The 25,415-nt window shown below is 47.5% G+C and overlaps 2 protein-coding genes and 1 long non-coding RNA gene across 4 annotated transcripts; 2 read left to right on the top strand and 1 right to left on the bottom strand.

Moving 5' to 3' along the window:
- Window positions 1–701: 701 nt before the first annotated feature.
- NEMP2 (nuclear envelope integral membrane protein 2) lies at window positions 702–14,387 on the bottom strand. 2 transcript variants are annotated; one of them, NM_001031242.2, is made up of 9 exons: window positions 14,277–14,387; window positions 12,142–12,257; window positions 10,682–10,910; window positions 10,435–10,507; window positions 9,192–9,285; window positions 8,432–8,546; window positions 7,586–7,811; window positions 5,247–5,423; window positions 702–3,142 (listed from the first exon to the last, which is right to left on the bottom strand). In NM_001031242.2, the coding sequence occupies exons 1-9, from the start codon at window positions 14,362–14,364 to the stop codon at window positions 2,917–2,919; spliced, it is 1,344 nt and encodes a 447-aa protein (NP_001026413.2). In that variant the 5' UTR covers window positions 14,365–14,387; the 3' UTR covers window positions 702–2,916. The 2 variants fall into 2 exon arrangements, with proteins under 2 accessions (NP_001026413.2, XP_015144642.2); XM_015289156.4 differs by having other exon boundaries at window positions 10,435–10,474.
- Window positions 3,142–7,591, top strand: LOC107053794. Its single transcript, XR_001467419.2, has 4 exons — window positions 3,142–3,928; window positions 4,021–4,074; window positions 6,682–6,780; window positions 6,866–7,591. It is a non-coding gene; the product is annotated as an uncharacterized LOC107053794 (long non-coding RNA).
- A 44-nt stretch (window positions 14,388–14,431) lies between the features above and the next one.
- LOC121111306 lies at window positions 14,432–16,186 on the top strand. Its single transcript, XM_046944021.1, has 2 exons — window positions 14,432–15,066; window positions 15,929–16,186. Exons 1-2 carry the CDS (start codon window positions 14,676–14,678, stop codon window positions 16,144–16,146), a joined length of 609 nt encoding a protein of 202 aa, XP_046799977.1. The 5' UTR covers window positions 14,432–14,675; the 3' UTR covers window positions 16,147–16,186.
- Window positions 16,187–25,415: the final 9,229 nt, after the last annotated feature.

Raw genomic sequence — 25,415 nt, 5'->3', positions numbered from 1 at the left:
ACAGAGAATAATACAGGGAGAATTAACTCCTGCTAGGTTTGCTCCTTGGAGGAAAGCAAACCTGAAACCTGGGAACTACAGTCTGTCCTGTGTCGAAGTCAGATTGCAGGCGTAAATTACCTTCAGTGGGGTGAGGAGAATGTAATGGGTGCATCACAAATAGGATGATGTGGAAGTGGGCAAGACTCGAGGAGTGAAAGCGAAAACTGGGTTATGCTGGTCACCCAGCAGTTTGGAGATGAAGGCTCCTAAGGGCAGGCTGTGCCAGCTTGCATGGAAACACTTCCAATTTCTGTTTCGGTCAACTACATGTATTTGCAGTAATACATCTGTTCTGTATGGTGGTGCCTTTGCCTGGAATCCATTTTATTTTGACATTACAAAGTTCAGTTTTTACTGTGTCAGCTGCTTCATTTGTATGCATACAAGAGCTGTGACAAAGAGAGATCATGGGGACTAAGTTACGCTTGGAGGTTCTGATCTGTCACGAATGGAGAAATGGAATGGCAGACTCCTCCAGGGAGATGGGCAGGAAGGTAGAGGAGACACTGCTGTGAAGCAGCCACAGCTAATGTGCAGTCAGGGTTTCTTAAATGTGCAGTGGGGGAGGAAAGTTGAGGACGTACGCACAGCCCTTCCCTTGGCTCCTCCTTGTCCTGCAGTGCCTGAACAGAGTGATGGCTTACGGGCAGAGAGCCACATCTTGGAAAAGCACTTTTATTTAAAAAACGTTGAAAGTAAAAGACAGTAGATGGAGCATGGTGCACCATGAATACAGAATACAACATTTTAACTTCTTTTTTTAACATGGTGAAACAGGAGATAAATGTAACTCATCCTTCATTAAGGACAGAAGGCTTCTGTCATAGTTAAAGAGTGGATCAACATCAAGGTTCTGTTCCCAGATCTTCCAGTTCAACTCTGGATAACACTCGCTGGTGGTGGTTCTGTTCATCTGTGTAAACTCACTGCTGGCAAAGGGCTGCAGGGACAGCAGCTGATTTTGGAAGGCTTTGTTTGTGAAATGCTCCCCATGTTGGAACAGACCTGGGAGGATTTTGAAGGTCAGTATCAGCTACGCACTGAAGCAGTCATCTTTGTGGTATGTTGCTGCACTTCTGCTTTGGATGGGCTTAGTGGTTTCCTGCTCCACTTTGGATAGTATTTACCCAAACGTTGAATTTTGTAACGACAAGAAAGTTTGCTTCCAACCCACCCCCTTTGGAGTAGGTGTACCTCGTGTGCTGTCCTTCAGCAATTCAGCACAAGGGGAAGTGTCTGAAAACTGTCACTGCCTTTTTTGTTTGGGCTTTTCCACTTAGTTATCGTGTAAGTAAATGGCTGTCTTAAGGTAGTTTCTAAGTACGGTACAATAAGTATACATTTAATATACTTACTAGAGAATTATTTCTGCCGTGATAGTGGAAGGAAAACCAAAGAAGGTATCAGTGTAAGCTAGGATGAATCTGATTCTCCTGCTTGGCCGCAAATCAGATGGAAGATGTATGGAAGATGTGGCCAGTTAAAAAGAGACCAAGTTGTTTCTTACAGAAAATCAGTCCTTACTAGAGACAGTGCCCCCCCGGGCAATCCTGACTTCTGAGCATGGGTGCCAACGTAACTGCATTAGGTAGTAGCAACCTCTCCTGTGGGTGGTTTTTAATGCTTGTGGCCTTTCTGAACAGAATTTTTTCTTTTTTTTAATATTGTGGACTTTGAAGTGAACACAGTTTGAAGCACCTGCTTGACAGGGCTTCTCTCCCTTACATGTGCTATAGAACATGCGTATATACTTATATGCCTCCAAAAGGTGTTAGGTGTCTCTTTACCGTACACTGGAAGACTTCTTTCTACAATGAAGCAATCTTGAAGCAACTTAAACAAGGCAGGACTATCTAAATGATGCTTTCAAACAGTCTGGGTCATGCTTTATGCAGAGGAGCTCTTGGAATGCAGTACTATTAGAGAGGCAGCACGCTTTCTCCCTTGTCCAAAGATGGACAGTAGGGAACTGCGTTACTGTGTGTACCGGCGAGGTCCTGCTGCATCACTGGGCACATCGTGAAGACAGCCCTACAACCGCTGATCCGTTCTGCAGATGATGAGAGAATTAATGGTCTTGTGTTCTCTGCAGTCTGGAGACAGTAAAGGAAAACAGTAAGATTAGGACAGGGGGGTAGTCTGAAGAACTAAAGAGAATGACCTCTGCAGGTGGATCAAACCGGATCAACTTGGAGGACCACCTGCAAGTGTCAAAGATGGAGTGCACAGTGCAGGGTCCAGGAATAGAACAATTAAAAGCAGATTGGTGAAAAATGAGGCAGGAGTTGCTTCCCCTTTTGTCCTCAACATGAAGCTAGCAGACAACAAGCTGAGCCAGAAAAGCAAACAAATGTCACTCAGCTATGTTAAATCTGTAGATCTTTATCACTGAGAAGTCAGATGAGCAGTGAAGTGACGTATCAGCAAACTAAGAACGATTACATTCCCTAATATTTAGGGTACTTCGTGAAAGTAGAGCACTAATAATGGCTTCCTCTCCCTCTAGTGCTCAACACGGAGGACTTGACAGTGAGCAGGGCCAAGATGCTCTGTTGTTTAGAGGTAGTATCCTTGGCAAAAGAAGGCGTTGTGGTGGGATGGGCTGCTGTCGGTACCTGCTCTGGAAATGAGCAACGCTTCCCAGCTGAAGTACTGATGGTGTGAGATCCTCTTTGCTTGAGCAGTCCCCATGGTTTCCTTCTGTTGCTCTAATTGTGCAATATCATTGATGCAGGAAACAGTATTTGAAACATGCTTGTTTGTCCCCAAGCATCCACAAGAAATCACCAGGAGTGAGTTCTGGGTCTGCAGCCTTCCTCTGAGGGATGAACATGTTTTCCCCTCTCTCCCTTTTTTTAGGGTAGTTTGCAAAGCTCAGAGCAGCTCAGTAGCATATGGAAATGAGATTGGTTCATGTATTTCATCTTCATTCTCATCGTCTCCTTCGTGGATGTAGCTGGTTGTCTCATCTTGCTCAGACTCTGTCCTTGTCTCAAAGAGCTGCTCTTCCAGGAAGGAGCTCCCGATGCCGTATTCCTCATCGTGTGCCTTTGTTTCTGCAGGTGAGACGTGGGGGGATCCCAGAACGAAACCTGCAAACCTGCCAAAGTTGGAAAGGGAGAACTGATCAGCTGGGAAATGAAAAAATACTGCAAATGTTGGGGGGGAAGCAGCCAATTAAGCAGGGCTGATGTGAGGACGTGCCTAGAGACAGTGTAGGTCACCCCTGAAGGTGTAGCATGAGCTACACTGTCATGTAACACAGAGGGTAAATAGTGACAAAAGGATGGTGACACCCCTGAAGGTTTGTTCTCCTGCCTCATCTTCTTTTCTGTCTTCAGTCTTCCTTACACAAGTAACTCTTGCTTTTCTGGAGGTCACCTGCAGAGTCTTGTGACTAAGCAAGATCTGACTTCATTTTTACTTCAGTGCTTTTGGGGTAATCCAGAGTAAGCACCCCTATCACTGGATAGATGGTGTTTTCGTTTCTTAATTAAAAGCTGTAGAGTACTGGGGACAAAAGCTGTAAGAATTTCAGGTAAATTGACATTGCTAATGAAGGGAAAAATGGTGAGAACTTAGCACTTTCCCACATTCCTGTACTATCACCTTACTTCTGGTGCTGCTTGCACGCTCCAGGCAAGCTGAGCTGAAGCCATGACAGAATTCCTACTTTGGGTGAAATGAGCTGCAGACTGGGACTTGTGCAGCTGCTCCAGGTAAACTCCAAACAGTAGGTTAAGCTGAACAAAGCACCAACTCATCACTTCCTACATTTCGGTTCACCACAAATCTTACTTACAGTGGACCGCTACACTGAAGATACAGAATGGAGCTGGAGGTTTCTGGCAAGCTCATGGGAACAGACGGCAGTTCTGACACCTGGGTAAGTGTCGACAGCATCAGAGAAATGTAAGGAGAAGGGACTGCAGCTACATTCTGCAGTTCTGGTAAACTGATCAATAATTTACATTTTAGGCTCGAACATTTCTGCAAGATGAATGGTGTCACCTCGCTCTTCTTGGAAGCGCTGTAAGTCTATATGGGGAACAGGGCTGGGCTGGATCTGTTTCATAGATTTGCCTTGTGCTGAACTATCTTCCATAGGAAACTTAAAGGGATACTCAATGTAAAATCAGACTGCTGCTGGTTCTTTTAATTTGTGTATTTTTATAGGGGACAACTTAGAAGAATATTAACTAAGCAATGACTATAAAAACAGTGTGTCTCAGTTGCTTGCTCTGTGTGGTTTTTTGTTCAACAGTACTGCAGTGCATTTTCAGATTTTGTACCTTTTAATCATGCTATAGAAGGCAAGAATCTTAGCAAACAGCAGTGTAACAGTTAATCCCAGAGATTGTCTACCCATCCAAGGAAGATGAAGTTGCTAAAATTAGTTTTTATTGATCCAGTTCCAAGCTGACTGGGGCTACTCTGAAGTCGTGATGTTTGGTTCTGTGGTAGGAGCCAAGTCTTTGTGGCTGCCTGATATGTGAAACTGTGCTCCTAGCATCTTCAGGTTTTGATTGTGAAGGAAACGTACCGCAATGATGATTAATTTGATATTCTGCAAGATTTTCTAGCTACATCAATCTGACTCTTTCCTTCACAACCTGTATATGTCTTACGTTTGTCGCTGAAGCTCTACCTGGACTATCTCTTCTACCCGTCATCCTATTTGGGTGCAGACCCTGGTATTTTGCAGTCTGAGATACTGGTTGATACTTCAAGTCATAGGTTTGCTTGGCAGTGCAGACTTGCACTCCAAGAGCTTAACACAGCAAACGCCTGAGCGTGTATCTTCAGACTGCCCTGATTTTGCTCAGTGTAAAAGTGCAGTGCTGTAAGAGCTGAAGGAAGGGGCATGTCACTGGTTAGACAGTGACCTGGTCACCATGTAGGAACTTGCACAGGCACTGTAGGAAGCCTGTACCTTTTAGAGAAAGCTGCCACTACCACAAATTAGCTGTGACCCTCTGCAAGCTCCCAGGGTCATTTATGGTCAGAGAGGGTTGAATACTACAAGCAAGTAGTATCCTTCAGAGACGTGGCTGCAAGCTTTAGCAGTGTTACTCAGGTAGATAAAACTATCCCCATGTCTTAGTGCATGCAAGATATAAGCTCACCTGGAATACTGCCTGAAGCAGTAGGAGTCTGCTGTCTAACCAAGTGTTTCCTCTCTTAGAAAAGCCACATTTTCTTACCTATGTGGGGACTGGAGTTTGGATACTGCCAACCATGATGAGAAGTCAGGGTTCTTGCAGAACGAGCGCAGCTCCTCCAGAGCTCTGACAGTTTCTGTTTCGCCTTGTTCTCGGTATTCTTCTTCAGTAAGGCATCTCACCACTACCTTTTTGGATTGAAAGTCATTCTTCATTTTTCTGAAATGAAACAAAATAGCAGTTAGTATTTCTGAGGTCTTCTGGCATGTAATTACAGCCAACCATTTTCTCTGCTATCTGCTATGAACGTGCTTGAATCACGTTTGTGCTATGAAGAAAAGCTACATGCTCGTGCTAACGCTTTAGGACAAGAAGTTTTGTGCTTGCAAGGCTGCTTGCTCTGGGTCTCATCCAGCATTGCACAGAATGAGGCTTCCTTATTGTATAAGCATGGACTATAATCTCAGAAGATATGTCTACTTGCTCAGCTGTTTTAGGTGCAGCATGCAAAATGAGTCTCTGCAGAAACACAGGCTGAATCAAAACCCAGTATGCATATTTAAATGTAAAGATAAGCAATGCTCTGTTACGAGTTGTTCATGTTGTTTCCTAGATATCTTAAATCCTGCTTCAAAATACAAAACTGAGTAGTCTGAGGCCAAAATGTTTACAATCTGATGTTTTTTTAGCTGCTGCGTAGCGATGTATAATATAATTAGATATCAATTAGAAAGTGTGCCATGTTCTGTTTCCTTCTGTCGACTGCTTTCCATTTAAATGTTGTCATGAGTTAAGATAAGCAAGGGCTGGATACCCATAAAACCTTCAGCTCCAATGAAAACACCTGCTCCAATCAGCAGCGCTCAGTTTTCCTCATTTCCCAGCAAAGCAAGAATGAACTGCAGCCCTTGGTCAGGTCAGATGCCAAAGGTCTTGCTGGCTTAGTGGGATCAGTGCTAATCTTAATTATTAAAGCAAGATTCTTAGTAATTTAGAAATATCTGTTTCTCTGAGCTATGTATCAGGCATCACGGCCTCACTGCTTGGTGCTACCATTTAGTGTGTCAAGAGAGGGAAAAAAAGCCTTCTTATTCTCCTAAGAAAGATTTGTAGTGCCATATTTTGGTATTTTTTGGCTCTATGGAAGCATCAATTCATTGAAAATGAAAAGAGGTTCCACCTGGAGAACAGTCCACAGTGTTTAATGGTAAAACAGGTCTGTTGTGACTTCTGTGAACTCCTAGTCAAATCTTACTGATTTCAGAGCAAATGGAACCTGCTCACATCAGGTAGGTACTTATACTGTGCTGCCGCTGAAACACTGCTTCTCAGCTGCTGGCACAATCAGCCCTTGAGAAATGAAGAATTCCAACTAAAATAAATACTTAACCCAGACCATACTGCTACATCTGAAAAGAGCAGAGGAGCAGAGCGGTTCTTCAAACACTAAAAGATAAATTGTTTCTCCTTCTTTTAGTTATCGGGGTTCCAGCCTTTCCCTGTTCGTGGGTCTGAGGTTCAGCAGAAGTCTACAGCTGTGGAACAGCCTGCACTAAAGAGTCTGTCATCACTGGAGGTAACAAGCAGCTGTAAATTGTGAGGACTCTTTAGAATCTTCATTTGAGTGTTACATCTGTGATAAAACATGCTTTAAATTCCAGGATGAGCAAACATGTTGTTCCCATATTGCTAACAGAAGTACTTAGCAAATGAAGATCTACGTCGCGAAAGCAGTTCCAACTTCAAATGCCACAATGTAAGTGGAGCACTGGGAATGCAGGGGGGAATGTCTCCACAGTGATAACTGACTGTTTCCATGTACTAAAGATAGACACGTATCTATGATGATATTATTGGAGAACCAAAATCAATGGGAACCACTGTTTTGGTGGAAACAGGTTTTGAGTGTCGGAACTGTACGCTGATATTGAAAGCCATCTGACTTAGGAAGGACTGTCCATTTTTAACATTAATTTTTATGCTCTTCCATCCTGTAAGATTCAGTACAAGTTACCTGCAGGTTTCCTCCCACCGTGTGAAACCCAGGAGGTGTTGCTGCAGTCTGATCAGTCGACCACACAGAAATGTTTTGGTTGCCATATGCTGCACACTAGAAGGTGCTACATTGGTACTTAAGAGCGCAGTCATATTTCTCCATTCCCCACAGAACAAAATTCATATTTGTAACTGCCAAGTAGAAAGTAATTATATGTCTTTCTTGGGGATTTAGAGTTCTTCCACTGTAGCTTTACATTTGGTTAAAAAGAAAAAGGCAATAGAAATGTACCAATCATCCAAGTGTAAGGTTTTTTTTTCATTATTAGCATAGTAATGTTTCCTGTCGGTAAAGGGACACGGGACATTCATAAATGCATACACACCTGCCTATGTGCCAGGCAGCAGCGAGGGGATAACCCAGGCCTTTGGAGCAGAGCATGACTGCTATTATTGCATATGCAACTTGAGGTATGGTGACACCACAGTAAATGAAAACAAAGGCCGTTAATTGCAGCGTCCATGTGAACAAGGTTATACTCAGTTCACTGGTGAGCGGTCCGTGCTGATAGCAAGTGGCAAAGCTGAGAGTTCCAACAGCCACAAAATAGCCTGTGGAAACAGGAAATAATGTCAGGGAGAAACAGATGGAAACTACCCTTCTAAACTTTACTAGTTGGTTGACTAAGCTTGCAACTGCTGTGTAGCACAGCAAGCTGGTTTAGTGCTTGTAGTTACCTGCATTATGCTGGATGAGCTGTGCGTTCTAAAGGCTCATGAGGTGATCTATGTGCAGCCATTAGATAATGCTGGAAGAGCTGCACATGAGCTCTCCCACGTAAGAAAGCTGAGGCAGGTGCCAGAGCAATACATTTGCCAACCAGTTTGTGCTTTGTGCATCCAGTTCCCATATTCAGCAAAATAAAAGTCGTCATAGCTGCCCTTTCTCCGTCACAGGGAGAGTACATTATGGCAAATCAATGAAAAGTTAATGCCAAGTCTGCTGTTTCAGCTGCTCCTGGCCCACCAGATCAAACTTATTTAATGATATAATGTGAGTAAATACTGAGTGAATTAGAAACGTTTGGAATATTTAAGCATCTCTGGCTTGGGAGAAAAAAAGTCATCCATAAATGAGTTGTGTAACTTCTTTTTAATCTTAATGGGCAGGTGTTCCTCTAACCACTCAATTATCCAACAGTGCACTGCAGATTTCAGTTTAATATTCTTACCCAATACGTAGATCCTGTGTTCAGACCACAACCACTGCATATTCTCTTTGAAACAGTAGATAAGATAGAGGGAGGACATCCAGCAGCCACTCAATAGTATCCAGAAGGTACTGCGCTGGAAATGGACAAAATAAGAATAGGAAGAAAACCCAGAAGTCTCAGTCAGACTCAGGACCACTGCGTGCAAAGGAGTTCACAGGCAAAAGCAAATTTGGTTCTGGCAGACCTGCAGGCTTCAGCTCTGTGTCAGACTTGAACTACACAGTGCTCTGCTGCAAGTACACAGCATCAAGTCTGAGCGGAGCAGCTGCGCCTCTTGTCTTTGCTGTGCCCCAGTGCCATGACCTAAGCTTCCTGAAGCGTATTTTCAATTAACATACCTCAGCAATACCCTAACAATGCATGGAGATCAAGACTTGCTGAAGGAAAAGTTCATATCTGCCTTGCAATTAATTCCCCACTGGATGGAAGAAAATCTGTCCCAGCTGCCGCTAAAATTACATTTAGATTTAGCTTGATTCATCTACTGAAAAGTAAGCTTAGCTCCAGTCCAGTCTGACATCAACGCTCTCCTGTTAAGCTCAACAGCAAGCTAATTAGAACTTGCTTCTGACCTAATTATAGTTACTTGACTCCCGCACCCATTCCAGTGGAGTTCCCCAGGCAGAGCAAGGTCAGAACCTGGCCTTGGACTCCTCACTTCCTCTATAATTACAATGATAATAATTATTACTATTTTGTTTTACAAATGTAGGTTTACCCTCGGAATAAATCTCTTAAGTGCCAGCAGGACAAAAACTAGCAGAGCAAGAACGCCCAGTATTATTCCAGACAGGTAAAAGAAGTTGGTGCTCCTGGAAGAAAACAAGAGAGAATGTTGTAAGAAGTATTTTCTAAGTAGGGAGCGGTTAAAAATGCCAACATTTGTAAAGACAGCAGTGAACTTCAGTAAGAACACAACTGTGAGTGAGTTATGCAGGTGATAGGCTTGGTATAGATTTTAAATTCATGTTAAAAAACAAAAGAAAAAAATCCCAATCACTACTAGAAGATCACTGAGACTTACCAGACTGTTCACTGGAACAGACTACCCAGAGAGGTGGGGGATGCCCCGTCCATGGAGACATTCAAGGTCAGGCTGGACGGGGCTCTGAGCACCCTGATCTCGTGTAGGTGTCCCTGTCCATTGCAGGGGTGTTGGACTAGATGGCCTTTAAGGGTCCCTTCCGATTCTGAGGATTCTATGATAGACTTCTGTCACATCATTTTCTTATGTACACCGTGGTTCTGTATGCTTCAGTACTGGAAGAATAGGCTTATATATTTAAAAGGGGGGAAAAAAAAGCAAGTTGTTCTAAGTTTACGTATTGCCAAAGATCTGACTTAAAAATATGATTTGGTTAAGTCTGGAAACTATTGCTGCTCTGCTGGTTTTAAAGGTGTCTCCTGCCAATTAATTTGTGATTCACTTCGCTTTGAAGTCACAGTTCAGGTGTTTTGCTATACCAGTAAGTATCCTCCCTTACAGGCTATGCAAGGGTGCATCAAAGGAATGGTGAGGCAAGGCTGGCAGGAAGGTGGAGGCAGGCCAGGCCCCAGATGACCTCACCCCAAGCGTTCTGCCTGCAGCAAGGCATCATTTCTAAGGCATGCAGCATCTCTTAGCACTCAGCTACCCTCAGTGGCCTACAAAAGGGAGAGAGGATTTTCTTGAATTCACACTCTTGCTCACTGAGGACTGGCTTGGGGTCACCCAGTGCAGGGCGTCGCAAGACAAAGAACCCTAATGCAGTCCTATGGCAAAAGCTCCCAGATACGTCAGTCTGTCCCCACACAAACGGTATAAATGTATGTAACATATATTCATATATTTAATATATATTTAAATATACATTCATTTCCTTATTTTGCTTTCCCAGAGAATTGTGCCTTCAGCTCAGAGAACAGACCAAAGCTGCACGGGCTCTGGGAAAGAACACGAAAGCGCAGCAGCCAGTACTCACCTGCTCAGACTGTTTGCAAAATGGAACAGAAAAATTCCAGCTGCAAACAAAAACAAGAGCTTTCCATCTAGCACTAAAAAGGGGAAAAAGAAAACAAACAGAAAGGGGCTTTAGACTAACTCATTCTGAAACACTGGTTATATTAAATATCAGCAGACAAGTCTCAGGCCTCTTACAGAAGAGATGGTACAGGCAGTAATGCTGGCAATACCAATCTATCTGTAATGGAAACAGGAGGCTGTCTTACTTTCTCGTGTCATGCTCACAGTGTACAGTTCTTCCTTGAAGGGCTGTATTCTGAAGCAGAAGTCCTCTCCATACTGCTTTATCTTCAGGAAGGTTTCTGTAGATGTCTCTGGTCGCCAGAGTATTTGAACAGCACAGGCAGCAAATTCAAACACCGTTTCTGAATTCCGACAGTTGCTTTTTTCTGGGGTAGGCACAAACCTGAATGTTCTTGTGCTGTTAATTTTCACCTAAATCAAACAGTAAGACAGAGATGTGGCTCAGAAGCACTGTGGGATTTGTGTTGTGAGACGCACAGCATGCACACTGTACGTATGCTAATGAAGATCAGCACGGACAGTAATGTCACTGCCATTTTTAGTTGCTTAATACTGGTTATTAGTAGGATGCAAATATTGTTTGGGGCTTACAGTGTGATTCAGAGAACTCCATGTCAGCACAGTTCCATCCAAGGCCCTGAGCTCATCACAGGCTCTGGGGGCTTGGCTCCACCATGACACTTGCCCACGCGCAGGGTTCTAACACAACATGGTCTGCCAGACCACGGTTTCTTTTGTGGATGTTTATTCTCTTTCACGTTCCCCTCTTTAACCTAACAACCTGTACTTTTGCTTTTCTTGTAGATAACCGTGCAATGTTTGTATTAGGGACAGAGAGGTAAAGAACAGACCGAGAGGTGTTCCACCTCCAAGTCTGAGAGCCAGCTTCTCTAGCAGACACAGCAGAGCTGCTTCCTTCCTTTGTCCAGTGGCAGCTCCCCAGGAAAAACAGAACCAAACATACCCTGCTTGTTCCTAACCTGTTATTGCCTCCAGTGGCATGAGATTTCTATATTGTTCTGCTATTACTAAGCATGTTTCTTTTAAGATGATCGTCTGAGCCAAACGGAAAAGCAGCCGGAATATCATTTGTCTGACTTTCAGAGTAACAGTCTGACATGCCTTTTGTTCTTATACTGTGGATGTTCATACCCTCCCTTGTTCCTCTCTGGAGCTGTAAGCAGGTAAATTTACTTTTCTTATAGATAATAATGCAATTTTCATGTTAGGGACAGAAGAGGGATGCTACAGTACGTGGTTCACAGCAGTGTGTTCTATCCTCAAATTTAGAAGTTGTATAAAGGTGTTTCGAGGTGCAAAAATACTTGTTGAGGTTAACGATGGTCCATCAGTATGAAAGATTTGCATCAAAATAAGGAAGTCAATGTTTGTTTGGCATCCTCCTGTGACACTGTAAGCCTGGCTGACATCCTCCTACTAAGGGGACAGCAAACCTCAGTGCATTTGGGGTGAAGGATCACAATGCTGTACTTCTATGGTGCTCTTTCTGATACACCACCATTCAAACTACTCACTGCATTGAGGTGCTGCTTTGATGTTGATAACTGGTCATATACGTAGCTGGCAAGAGGCCAGGGGCTGTGGATGACACGTGTGGATGATCCCCAAAAGAGGCTCTTACCTGAACAGTCGACCAAATGTACTGTAAGTGCATGGTTCTGTTTTGCACGTAACAAAAGCAGTCTTCATGCAGTTTCTGGATGGCGTTCCCCTCTTCCAGAAGGCTGCAGCTTCCACCTGATGAGGGAAAGTTCACTTTAAATGTGTATAAAATATAAGTATGTAACAGAAGAATGTTTTTGGTTTTTTTTTAATCTGCAAATTGCTTGTGATTTATAATAGAACATGAAGACTAGGCTGCAGGGTAGCACGTTCAGCATGATGTAGACAAGAATTTAAATGACACATCTAATCAAGTAAGTCAGGCTCTAACCAAACTGCAACAGCTTGGGGGAAAAAAAAGTAATGCATGGTGAGGTTTTTTACAAATGCAATCAGTGAAAGCTTGGTGCCTTAACCTGTGTTTTCATGGCACAGGAATGGGCCTCTGGGCTGAGTTCCCTGCTGGTGCGTGTGGGCGTAGCTCTGCTGTCAACGGTGCTTTACCAGTGCTGAATGTAACTGTGGGAGCACAAGCAGGGGGCTGGAGACAGGGACAGTGCAGCTCTCCTGCAATGTAAGTGACCCCCTGTGCCCCTTGGGGCACAGAAAGGCCCCTGGCCCATCCCTGGAGCAGGCTTTCCAGGATGGCACGCAGTCCTGTCTGTGCACCGACATGTGCCCTACGCTGCCTTACCGCGGCGCTCCGGGAACGTAATTAAAGAGCAGAATAAATGAGATGAACGCAGATCAGAACACAGGGAGTCATCTGGCTCTCTGAGTAGAAAACACAGGTCCAGGCCAAGCTCAGCAGTAACTGCTGAAACACTTTCCTAATCTCTTAACAGCCAAGTAAGCACTTGGCCAGAGCAAACCACCGTTGCAAACTTGGTCTGGACAGGGGAGTACTGCTGGCAGGTACAGGCCTGCCCCAGCTCTGTACGGAGCTAAACCCAGCCTAAATTGTTTTCTTAACAATTTAATTAAATGGATTAAAAACACATGCATGGATGTTCTTATCTAAGTTTATTAAGCCATTCCAGAATTAGAATGTGTCTACAGACGACCCTGCTGGGGTTATGTTGGTTTCAGCTTTCAGTGTGGGCGCTTTTCCTGCGAAGTTTTGAGCAACTGCTTGTCATCCACCCCAAATCCCAGGGCAGGGAGGGCAGCACTTCGCATGGGCTGAGTGCTGCTCTCGTCAGGCACTGACTGAGAGTTGTGCAGAGCTGAAAGGAGGCAGGCTGAGGCCTGGGAGCTTCCAGGTGAGAGATGAAGCAACTTTGGGAGTTACGTGGCTCCTGCAGACCTGAATCACGGTGCTGTGGCCAGCAGGTCAGGGAGGTTGTCCTCCCCCTCTACTCTGCCTGGGTGAGGCCACAGGTGGAGCACTATGTCCAGTTCTGGGCTCCTCTCTTCAAAAAGGACGGGGATCTCCTACAGAGAGTCACAAAGATGAACAGAGGCCTGCAGCATCTCCCTTACAAGGAAAGGCTGTTCAGCCTGGAGAAGAGAAGGCTGAGGGTGGCCTTAACAATGCTTGTGAATCTCTGTGGTGCAGAAGTGAGATGGATGGGGCTGGGCTCTTTTTGGCGGCATGCAGCAATAGAACAAGGGGCGAGGAGCACAAACTGGAACATGGAGAGTTCCATACAAACACAAAGAGGAGCGTTGCTGTCAGTGACAGAGCTCAGGAATAGGCTGCCCAGAGGCCGTGGGGTCCCTTCTCTGCAGATCTTCAGGCCCACGTGGACACCCAGCTATGCGAGCTGCTGCAGGGAACTGCTATAGCAGGGGATGGACGGGGTGAGCCCGGAACTCCCCTCCAACCTACACTGCTGCGATTCTGGCTCCTGCAGCCACAGAGCAGCTCCGCGTTCAGCCGCTCCGCACCAAGCTCCCCCGAAGCCCGAGCAGCAGCGCCGTTCCCGCCCGCAGCCCCCAGGCCGTACCCCGAGGGGCGCCCGGCACCGCCCGGCCCGGGGACGCGGAGCCGCAGCAGCGGCCGGCCCGCCTCGCTCGGAGCCGGGGACGCACAGCAGCGCGCAGCCCGTCGGGGCGGCCGTTTCCCGGAGGCGGCCCCGGCCGTAACCTCACCTCCCGGCACCGCCCGACCCCCGCCCCGCGGCCCGTCCTGCAGCGAGGGAAGGCCCGTACCTGCAGCCGGCACCGCCCCGGCCAGCGCCAGCAGAAGCAGCCCCAGCGCAGGCCCCGGCCGGGCCCAGGGCAGCCGCCGCGGGCCCATGCGGTGGCTCCGACTCCGCCTCTAACGGCCCGGCGGGAGGGCGGGCCGGGCCAGGCGGGGGCGGCCCGAGGGCAGGCGGGCAGGGCGCAGGGCCGTCTGTGCGCTGGGCTGTGGCCCGGTTTTGTGCCGGGTTGCCCCGGCTGTTCCGTGCTGGGTGAGGCGGGGGTTGGCCGGGCACGGCCTGTGTGTGCGCCGGCTGCGAGGAGAGCCCCGCGAGGCTCCCGAGGAGCAGCACCGCGCTGCACGGATTCCTTAATAAAGGGCTTTTTACACTTCTGCCATGAACCGTGCTTAATTACGGTGCGTTTTGCATGCTTCTCGGCTGGGGCACGTGTGCTGGGCCCTGCGAGGCGGTGCTGCTCCCTCGCACAGCTCCTACAAGCAGGCCGTGCTGCCGGGTGCGGTGCCGAGCCCTTTCCGTGCTCCACATCCTTGCAGATCCAGCAACGCGTCCCGTTGGCAGCCTGAAGGCCGGCCGTGCTCGCACAGCCCCGCCGCAGAGCCCTGCGCTGCACCCTGCCGGGCGATGCTCACCGCCCACCCGCAGCTCCCGTAACTCCAGCCCCGCTCCCGGGAGTGCCGGCACCACCTCAGCGTGTGCTCCGCATGACTCAGGACGCTTCCCTTCATTTTGTGCGTTTGTCTTCCTCCTGACGTCAGCAGGTGTAGCTCTGTGGGCAGGGATGCGGCGTTCCCCCGCCGGTGAGGCTGCAGGGTGGGAACAGCTTTGTCTTCCTGGAAAAGAAGGGGAAATAGCGGAACGGGCAGCCCCGTGCAGTCAGCACAACGCGGTGCCTCTCCTGTGCTTGCTTTTCTTTTGCTTTCGGTGAGGGTGGAGGGCTGCCGCTTTCCCTCGCAAACAGCTCCACGTGTTGTGCCGGCTTCTGCTCGGTGTTGATCCCGGCAAGGCAAACAATCCCTGTGCCGTAAGCACCCTCCCGAACAGTGCAATTTATTACCGGGTACATTATGTTGTCTTTCTATTTGATTTGTAAATGGTCTCTTAGAGTTAAAATTAGGCAGGAGAGCCATTTGAGACGATTCTGTTCATCTCCAGCTGTTTTTCACGGGCAAAACGCCACGTTGTTTTTCGGTGAGAAAAACGATCTACAAAGAGAAGCATACGGGCGCTTTTACTGCGATGGAGGCCTTGTTGGATGCGTGCTGTGGAATGGGGTGGGCCGCCCTGCTGGGTGCTGTGCTCACAGTCTGCCCTGGATCCTCCCTGAGGACCAATGGAAGCGAGTGTGGAAAGGCGGCCACGTCTCCAGCAGTGCCTCTGGGAGCAGCTCGCCCACCCCGGCCGTGCTATTCCTGCTGAGTGCCCGCAGCTCTGCGTCCCTCTGAAGTAGCAGTGGGCCTTAAATATTTATCTGGCTTATTTCTGGCATGCTCCGTGTAGCTATTTTTATAGCACGGAAGCGGTGCTATAAATCTGACTGCGTTCCTCTCTTGCTTCGCATCGGCAATAGGAAGACAGGGGTTGTTTCATATTTGACCGGGGGGTCTTATTTATTATGTTAAATGTGCTGTGATTAATGTGCTATAGACTTTGCTTTCCCAGAGCCTGTGTTTAAATGGAACGGATCCGGCTGCTGGCAGAAAGGAGCACAGTGCAGCCTGAGGAAGGAGGCCCAGCCGCTGCCCATGAAGCCCTACAGACACCCGCAGCTGCAGCCGTGCCGTGCTGCAGGAAGGGCCATCCTGCCCATCCCCACTGCGAGGACAGCTGCCTCTCGGAAGAGAGGAAATGTAAGGACTGCATTCATGACCCGGCCATAGGAAAGCCAAGCCCTATGAACAAAAGCTTCTGAGAGTAAAAGCTGAGTCTCTGTACAAGTTCTTTGAATGAGCGTGCCTGCTGTGACAGTGTGGTGTAGAGCTGGGACAGTCAGGGCACCTGGCAATGGGGCACTCAGGCTGTGCTTGGGCTTGGAAACCATCACAGCAAATCAGGTGGAGTGGAAGTGCTCAGTCACAGTCTGGAGCAGTGATGGAGCACCTGGGGGGAAGGCAGGGCCAACCAGGGGAGCTCAGGTGCATGCAATTCATCTGAGTGATTGGGAGGGGAGGAGCCAGGATGCACCTCTTCCCAGAGCTCCTTTAAGGGTTGGCAGGGGGGAGGTGAGGGTGTTTCGTGCTGGAGATCCCTGTCTACCTGAGGCCTTTTGAAGGTGAGCAGCTCTATTCTTTTTTTGGTTTTGTATATGTTGTAATTGGGTTCCTTTGCATTTGCTGTAGCCAAAGACTTTGGCTCCTAGCTGTTATTGCAGTACTTTCCATCCTATTATAGCATTATACCAGGAAAGCGAAAGCCTTAATTTTCTAAGCACATCTATTTCCCAAGTATTGTTCTTTTCTTCATTGTAAAATACACCTTTGTATATAAATCTAAAAAGGGGGGCCATGTTCCACCTGTACTGATTCAAGGCTGTGATCCTGCTGGGAGACAACGAACCAACGAACGGATTTTTCTCCTCTTTCACTCCCAATGCTTTCTGTAGCATTGTGTACAGCCATTGGTTGGTCCTGGGGCAGCTGTGTATCTGCTTTGCAGTGCTGTGTAGGCATTAATTCCTTCCATGGAGGAAGGTCCCAAAGACACAGGAAGATTGCAGGGCAGGAATTATTACAGCAAACACTTAAGTATGTTTTTTTTTTTTATGATGTCTAGCACAAAGAACAGCAAAAGCATGTTTACAGCTGGCTCTTTGCTGATAAACAAAGCCCTGCAATGAAATGCATTCTCTTCCAAGGGCCTTTTGCTCAATGTGGGACAAGCAGATGGTAGCACCGATGTGAGCAAGCGCAAGTTTGTGCTGTGTGGTGGGAAAAGATGTTTTCTCTGAAAAGACGTGTGAGAAATAAACTGGGCTGGTGGCTGGGAATGCTAGGAAATAGCGTGTGGTTGCAAGAGGTGGTTCCTAAATGAGCACTTTGGGCTCCTGGGCCACTAGCTTATGTGCAGCCCAGCTTAGTGGTTACCAGAATCAATTGCTTTCTTTTGATTACCGGTGTTTTGTAGCAAATAAGTTGGTGATCCTCGCTCAGGCTTCAGTTACTAAATGACCATATCAGAGAGCTGAGCGCTGCTGTTGGCATTCCAGCTGGCAGGCTCAGATCTGTGCCCAAGGCTTCATTAGTGGTGCAGAGCCCGCAGTGCTCAGAGCAGGAAGGCAAGCATGGCCTCACAGGGCCGGTTTTCCTGCTACCTCTGTCCTGCAGGAAGTAGGTCTCACCCTTTGTCATAAGCTTTAAAACACTCTTCTAAACCGCCGTGATTGATTTAAAAACAGATCTTGAAAGCCTGAAAGGAAAGGAGAACTGACAGATCAACTCCGTCTCCAGAGTCTGCTATTGAAATTCACAGGACGTGGTATGGCTTTGTAAGGAGGCCACGGGAGCAATGTGTTGTTTATGGATAAGTACGTGAGTGTCTCTGTCTCATCCTTTCAGATTTATATTCATACGAGGCACTGTTGCTTGTTACTACATTTATCTGGTAGCCTGCTGTAATTGTTCTGGGATTTGACAAAGCGCTCTTGGAGGAATGAATTGCTGGCACTATTAAATAAATGTGAGAAGAATTGCTCTCTTCCCAGCAGTTCTTTAATTCCTGAAATTAAATGTTATCCCTGATGCACTCAACTACCTTTGTGATGAATGTCTGCGTTGTCAGAGGAGCCTGTCAAGCTCTTATCGATGAAGGGAAGCTGTGAAGTTTCTGATCATGTTTTCCTATTGCTTTGTGGTAACGCTTTGGCAGATGTTGGTGTACCCCCTGCCCAAGCCAAGGACTTCTGACCAGGCATGTGGAAGTTTGGAGGCACCTCCTCTTTGCAGTGCCTGCCCGTAACCCGCCCCTTCATGTTAATGCCCTGAGCTGGAGTAGAGCAATCTGCCAATAGCCTGCTCTTCTGCGGAGACCTGCTTGGGAGGTTGGTAGGCTGCCTCAGCCAAGGTCTTAAGGACAGAAGTCAAGAGTTGCTTCTGTAGCTGCCCATGTCACAGCCCAGCTCTTCTTTGTGTTTGAAGCTATTGTTTTAACCATGAGGATGATGAGCAAGACAGGGCAGTGTGAGCTACCCCCAATATCAGGAAGGCCCAGGTAGGACAGCCCGTCCTAAAACTTCTGGGGACAACACAAAGGCAGCATGTGAGCATCTTCTACCATTTGACCCTGTCAGTTTCTGTCTATCTTGCTGCTTCCTCTTTGCTGTGCGTGCTCAAACTGGTCCAGCTCAGGCTGCCAGTTCTTAACACACCCATAATCAAGCATTTTCAGGCCATGCAGTGCTCCTTGCTCCCTCAGAGCCTGTCCGGTTTGGGTTGTTCAGCAGTTCCTGACACAACATGGCTTTGTGTACCCTCTGTCCTTCACCCCTGCAAGAAATTCCCATGTTTGCAGTTCCCGTTACAGCAAAATGTGTCACTTTGGCATTCCTTCCCTCCACGCCCAGCACTGCTGGCTCCTTACAATCTCTCTTTGCTGCATTCAGACGCAGTTCTCCTCCATTTGCTCAGGGTGCTTTAATGGTCAGTGAATCTGAGGGAGGAAGAGTTTCTCTTTCACATTCAAAATAAAATACCTGACGTGTCTTATGACAGCAAACATGTGTCTCCATACACGTGCATCTCCATACAGATCACTAAATGGCTGTTCTTTCTTCTGTTTCTGACTGCTGTGCTTGCTCTTCTGCAAAAGTAAGCATGGGAGGACTGGGATGTTGAGGGACTGGGTAAAGATACATGAGTGGCTTTGTGTTGTATGTTACGCATGGGGGCCTTCCAGTACTTTTCCCTAAAACCAGGTGCTGTGCTGATGGGGCTCTCCGATGTGAGATACAGCACTGTGTGCATCAGTCCTGGTGGGGAGAGCCAGGATGCACAGCCGTCCTGCCCTGCTGGTCACGGCTGCTCTCACCGACACTGGAGGAATGCAGGATGTGCCTCAAATAGACCTTTACAAATACTCTTTGCTGCAGTCATTTCAACCTTTCCTCGTATTGATATTAGCTCTCACTGACAACTGGGGATTGCAGTGCCTGTGACTTAGAAGAGTACAAATTGGGTTTTTTTTCCCTCTTTGATGCCAACAGAAAAGGGAGCATTGGACTCGCCGTGCCGGCTCAGATGAAAGGTTGAACAAGCCTGGGCTCCTTTCTCTGGCAGTGGCCAGGAAACAGAAGAACAAAACAAGCAGCAAGTAATGCTTTCCCTGCTCCATCCTCCTCACAGAGCGAGTCTTCTCAGTTCTGGCACCTGTCCTGATGAGATAAGGAGGAATAACTTCATTCGGTGGCAAGGAGAGGAGGGAGGTGCTCCCTTCAAAGTTCCTCTAAGGCATGGGCTCTGGACAACACCGGGTTAGGTCTTCACAAAATGATGAAAGCAGAGGAGTAACTCCTGAGGAAGGAAAGAAATAGCTTTTTTAAAGCTTTTAATTTTAAAAGCAACACAATCTGGAAGCATCAGCGTTTGTTCCATCTTGCCAAACCTCAAGCCTGAGTTCCCAGGAACGTTCCTCCAGAGGAAGGTGTCCATAGGCAGGTGTTTCTTGCCAGCTGGTCTGGACCTTGGGCAGTTCCTGTGCTGTGAGTAAGCTTCCTTGGTACAGACATGCCACAGCACCGCTAAGCTTGCAAGCACCACTTTCTGCTTCAAAGAAGTTACAAGTACCAAATGTGCCAGAGGACCCTGCCAGTTCCATCAGCCAAATCAGCTGCAGCCTAAGGAGGTCAGAAACAACTCAGACACACCTGGGAATACTCATGAAGCACTCGAGCCTATTCACAGCTGCTCAAGGTGTCCAATGGTCTGCAGACATTTGAACAATGTGTGTGAGCCAGACAGGTGTGGCTTCAGCAGCTTAGATGCCAACAGAAACCCAGCAGGCCAGAATCCCTCGCCCACTTCTTCATTTGCTTGGGCCAGGATCACCCCAGAGGCAGTCCTGTGTATGAAGGAGACCACTGTGGGTGCCACAGCTCCAATGCTCCCTGTCCCAGGCACCCTGCCCACCCTGGGAACAGCATCTTCCAGCCCGTGTGCACAGGGGTGGGATGCTTGTAGAATGTTTGTTTCATAGGACAGGGTATATCTGTTTTTTAGAACTGGATGCTTCTCAAGTGCTGTTAAGAGACTGCAACTTGTGGTGCTCGGAACCGTTGGCCGTTGTTATGTAGGCACACATTTCTCCTTGGTTGGTTTGACTTCCCAGCTGGGCATTCAGGCTGGGTGTTACATCACTTTCTTTTGCTATGAGTCATAGCTCTGAGAGACCATGGCTGTGTCTACTGAAAATGGAAGCCTGAAACGTTTGCGGAAGAATAGAGGAAACCAAAATAGTGCGAAAGGGCTGACGATCACAAATACAGACAGCAACAGCAAAAGCACCGAGGTGGAGTTTCTCAGCTGCAGAGATAACATAGCCCAGGGCTCCTTTGGGATCTGTCTCTGGGAATCAGCATGGTTTGGGTGCATCATTTAGGGGGAAAAGCAGGAAGCAAGCTGAATCAAGAGCAACAGTGTTAGAATCCATGATGGGATGTTCTAGCTGCTCTCTTTCGCTATGGGAAAGCAAGGTTTAGAGATGCCGACACCAGCATACTCTTAATTCTGAGGTATTTTCTATAGCTATTTTTTGGTACCCAAAGGCGCAGTAAGGGTGCTCAGGGACAGACGTGAGCACTGAGCCAGCTCCACCACTCAGGCTGTGGCTGTTGGGCTGCAGCTGGCTGACCCAGGGGACATGTTTTCAGTGGGCATGTGAGCCAGCAGCTCTGCTTCTGTGAGCCTGCGTGTGAAGAGGAGTTCCTCCCTCGTGGGAAATACTGACGAGATGGTAATTGTTTTGGTGGTTTTGCTGCAGAGCCTTCTGAAAACCCAGATGCAGAGCAGTGGTGCTGTAAGTACTGTGCTGTTATTACTGTCAGGAGTATGTTTTCAGCATTACTGGCAGCCTATGCAAACCTTGCATGATGTTCTGCTGAAGTGATGCCCCTGGACAGACATCCTTGCTCCTGCTATCCTGCAATATGCCGTGCTTTCTGCTGCAAAGGCAGCGTTTTGGGCTTGCCCTGCACTGGTGTTTTGAGGAAAGAACACTTTCAGTTCTTGGCTGAAATAATTCATGTTCCACGGGAGCTGTGTGTTTTCAGTGAATGGGTAGCAGAACCTCAGACTAGAACCAGGTCTTCTAATTAACTGGCTTCAGAAGTGTGGTTATTATCGCTAACTACATTTTTTTGAACAGCTTGTGAACTGCAGGGAAGTTGAACAGCACTTGGGCAAGTGAGTTTTTCCACGTTTAAGATTTGGGATTTTACAACTGGTCCCTTGCAGTGCCACATCCTGAAGTAGGACCTCCAGCATGGTGTGGGGCTGGTGTGTGCACGTGCAGAAACCTCCTTGGCTGTTGGTACTGCCTGCAGTTATTGCAAGTGTGAGCTCTGCACCTGAAAGGAGACGATACTGGTAACACCAAGCAACCCTCATTCTGACGGCCTTCAGCATAAGGCGAGGACCAGCACTTGTGCTGGGACACGTTCTGATCTTGACAGGCTTAGATTTTGCTCCTCATCTCAAGTGAGGATAACCTGCAGTTGGATTCTCTGCCATGCTGTGCTGCACAGCAGTTTCCCACAGCAGCAGTTCCTGATGGGTGAGCTGTGCATGCTGCAGCTGGGATCTGCAGAAAGTAAGCTGCAAAATGGACATGGGCTCCATTCTCTTGAGGCTGTCACACTGACACAAAGGGTGGAGGGTGACCAGAGCGCTCTGAAAGGGGCATGAGAGCCTGTTGGGCTTGCTGTCTGGTGCTGAGGAAGAGCTGAATAGGCGTGGTTGTAATGGACTGGGGAGAGGGAGGTGAGGCAGTGCAGTGCCAGTGCGGACAGGATGTGAGCAAGCAGGACTCAAGGAGTCTTGGCTTGGCTGCCAGTCCTCCCGAGTGGGGCTTGCCTACAAACTTGGTGGCCAGGAGCTGTGAGTTCTTCCTTACAGCTGGTGTATTTCATGCAACAGAGACTCTGTTCACTCCTTTAGTGAGAGTTGGTAGCACTAATCCTGGCTGCTTGATGGGGTTTGTCATGGCTATTGGGAGCGTAAATGTGTTTACAGATTTGTTGTGAAAGCATTTTGGGCTGTTTTTCACATAGCAAGTCAACTTCCATGAGGTGTAATCATGCTCAAGATGTTCCCTGTGGCACTGGAATAACGTCAGATGACATTGTGTGTGCATGTTATTCTTCAAAAGGATTTCATCTGAGGCACAATACACTGTGTCGGAAGAAGGGGATCTTGGGCATGCTAAGCTCAAAACAACAAACTCTGTCAAATCTTGTCCTGTCACAGAGCAATGCTTGTCTCTGCTGAAATGGGAAACTTGTTCCCCATTAGCTTCCCTCCCTCTAACCCTGCCAGCACCAGGTCTATCCACGTGCAGGTTTCCCCCTTGCTGTGCAGCCTGCCGCGGCCTTTCAGTGCTGGAAGTTGGCCACAAACAGCCAGGTGTTTCAGAGGGGAGAACCTAGGGAGGAAAAAAGATGACTTGCATTTTGTTTGCAAAGCTCCTTAGTTGTCTTTTGGTTTGTCATCCAGGGTAGCTCGGCCTACAGACTTGCCATGTGTTTGATGCAGCTGTGCTCAGAGAGGAAACTTCAGGAGCCAAGGAGTGTGATTTCTCAATAACCTGATGGGCAGCAGGTAAAGCAGGGGGCTGGGACAGGGCTCCTGGGGGCATCTGAGCGTCTGCATTGCCTGCCTGTGCTCCTCTTGGAACAAAGGACTGCACTGTGCCCATCATGGAGGGGACTTTGTTGAGGTACTGGAGCCCCAGTCAGACATCAGGGGTCTGTCACACAGCATCACCCCGGGAATGAAGTGGCCCCTCGTGCTCATGGTTGAGCTGCTATGGGCTGTTTTGGCACTTAGGTAACAATGTGATTTCCTGTCTCATGACAGTTCAGATATTAAAGGTCACATCTGCCTAATACTTTCAGTCTTAACTATGGCAAACTTTCCCAGCGCTTCTAAAGCAGACAGTTGTGGTATGGTTCCCTTCTGAACCATATTCAGAAACCAGAGGTTGTTCTGTAGCTCTTTATCATTATTGTTGCTACTACTAGTAGGTCTTGTACAGGGATTACTCAGAACAGCAGCACAACAACAACTCTGCCCAGAGAAGGAAAGGTCAGGATCTTCAGGTGCTGCTGCCACAAGCCTGCAGCCCGCTGTTCTGCGTCTCAGCAGCAGATCTTGGTCAAAGCTGCACCAAAGAACAACTCCAGGGACAGCCCTCTCCTCTCTCCTGCTGTCTGTCCTTACCGTGCCTCGCAGCCTGTGAGGATGCTGCAGATGCACTCTGTGTGAACACTCAGGAGATGAGGGAGCAGGAGAAAGGACACGCACAGATTGAGGCTAAGGAGAAAAGAAACCCCATGTGGTAATTGCTTGCTAGAAATAAATGCAAGGGACTGAATTCTTGGTGGCTCCATGCAGATTCACAGCAGCTGAGAATCTGTCCCTGGAAACTGCAAGGGGTGCTATGGCTGTGACTGTGTATGCAAGCTTCAGGTTATCTGTATAATGAGGTAGTCCAAAAAGTTGGAAGCTTTGTGCAAATATCTGAGAATATCCCCAGGACAGCAGGAGCCTTTGTGCTCGTCCTTAACCAGGTGGTATTTGCCCGGCTTTCTGGAGCAGCTTGAAGTCCCCTTCAGAACAAAACCACCTTTAACAAACACAAACGTACTTTGTGTTCTCTATGGAAGCCCAGTGCCCAGGCCATGTTACTATGTTACTGAACTCTAGTTTTTGCTGTGCTTCAACACAGTTAAAAGCCTGAAAGCTGAGCCATTTTAAAGCATCCCATAAGACCCTTGAGTCATGCAAAATCCTATCCCGTTTTTCCCTCTGGGTGAAGAGTTATGAATGATAGAAGTGCTTTTAAATCATAGATAAAGAATGCTGAGTGATGGGTTAGTAAAAATAATTTTAAGAACTCCCTATTTTCATCTAGATTTTATTTCCCTGGGTGTGAATTCAACAGGTGGGGCTGAAATATCACAGCTTGCCCCCCAAAAGGAGCGGCGTGCAGCTGAATCCCCGCAAGAGTCACTATTCCTTTTCTTGCTTTCTTTACTGCTTCAGGCAAATTATGATTGTAATACTTCTCCGTTCTCTAGCACAGCTCATTTCCCCACCCTGTACCAGCTCAATTTCTCTGGCAGGACTGCTGGGAATGGCGGACCGCTGCTTCCGTCTGCTCCCAAACCTCCTGCTGACAAAACTGCACCTCTGTGATCCTACCCAACCTGCTTCTGACCCAGCCGGGTAGGCAGGGGGGTCAACGTGGTGTCCTCTGTGCTTGCATCTACCAGTGCTGCTCTGCCAGCTGCTGACCCAGCACCATGAGGATACTCAGATCCCCTGGATATTCTTCTTACTAGAATAAAGCTACCTGGAACTACTGCTTGGTTCCGGAGGTAAGTGCTGCACTGCCCTTCCATTCTACTTTTCCATATTTGCTACCTATTACAGTGTTAATCATTGGGATCCCTCTCTTTTCAGTTTCCTTTCCCTGAAACGCGGTGGTCAGACTTCCCAGACCGTGCATTCTTTGTTGACCAGGAATTTCTAAATGCCAAAACAGAGCCAAATGGAAATGCTTTGCAGGGGGTTTTGTTACCGCGAGCCATAGAAACATTCAATCAGGAAAATAAGTCTCTCTTTTGATTTCAGTCACCATTTTGGGGCATGCATTTTAGGTCAGACATTATTTTTGACACATACAAGACAACAATTGGACAAACACACCATTTTTTGGCTAGTATTTCATTTAAAAAAAAAATTGAGGAAGACAGGTATGTTTCAATACATGTGTAGCTCAGATCTGTGCAATTGAACTGCTTTTTTGCTTAGGGAAAATAATGTAATTTAGTAACCTTGCTTGTTGCATAGAGAAGAGCGGTTATGCTTCTTCATCAAACTGAAACATCCCATTACACGGATTTCAGATGATTTCTCATGCTATTTTTTCAGGTTTCACT

Source organism: Gallus gallus, chromosome 7, assembly GCF_016699485.2.
Source record: "Gallus gallus isolate bGalGal1 chromosome 7, bGalGal1.mat.broiler.GRCg7b, whole genome shotgun sequence".
Lineage (NCBI taxonomy): Eukaryota > Metazoa > Chordata > Aves > Galliformes > Phasianidae > Gallus > Gallus gallus.
The sequence above is the reverse complement of the archived record's forward strand: the minus strand, read 5'-3'. Positions and strand labels throughout refer to the sequence as shown.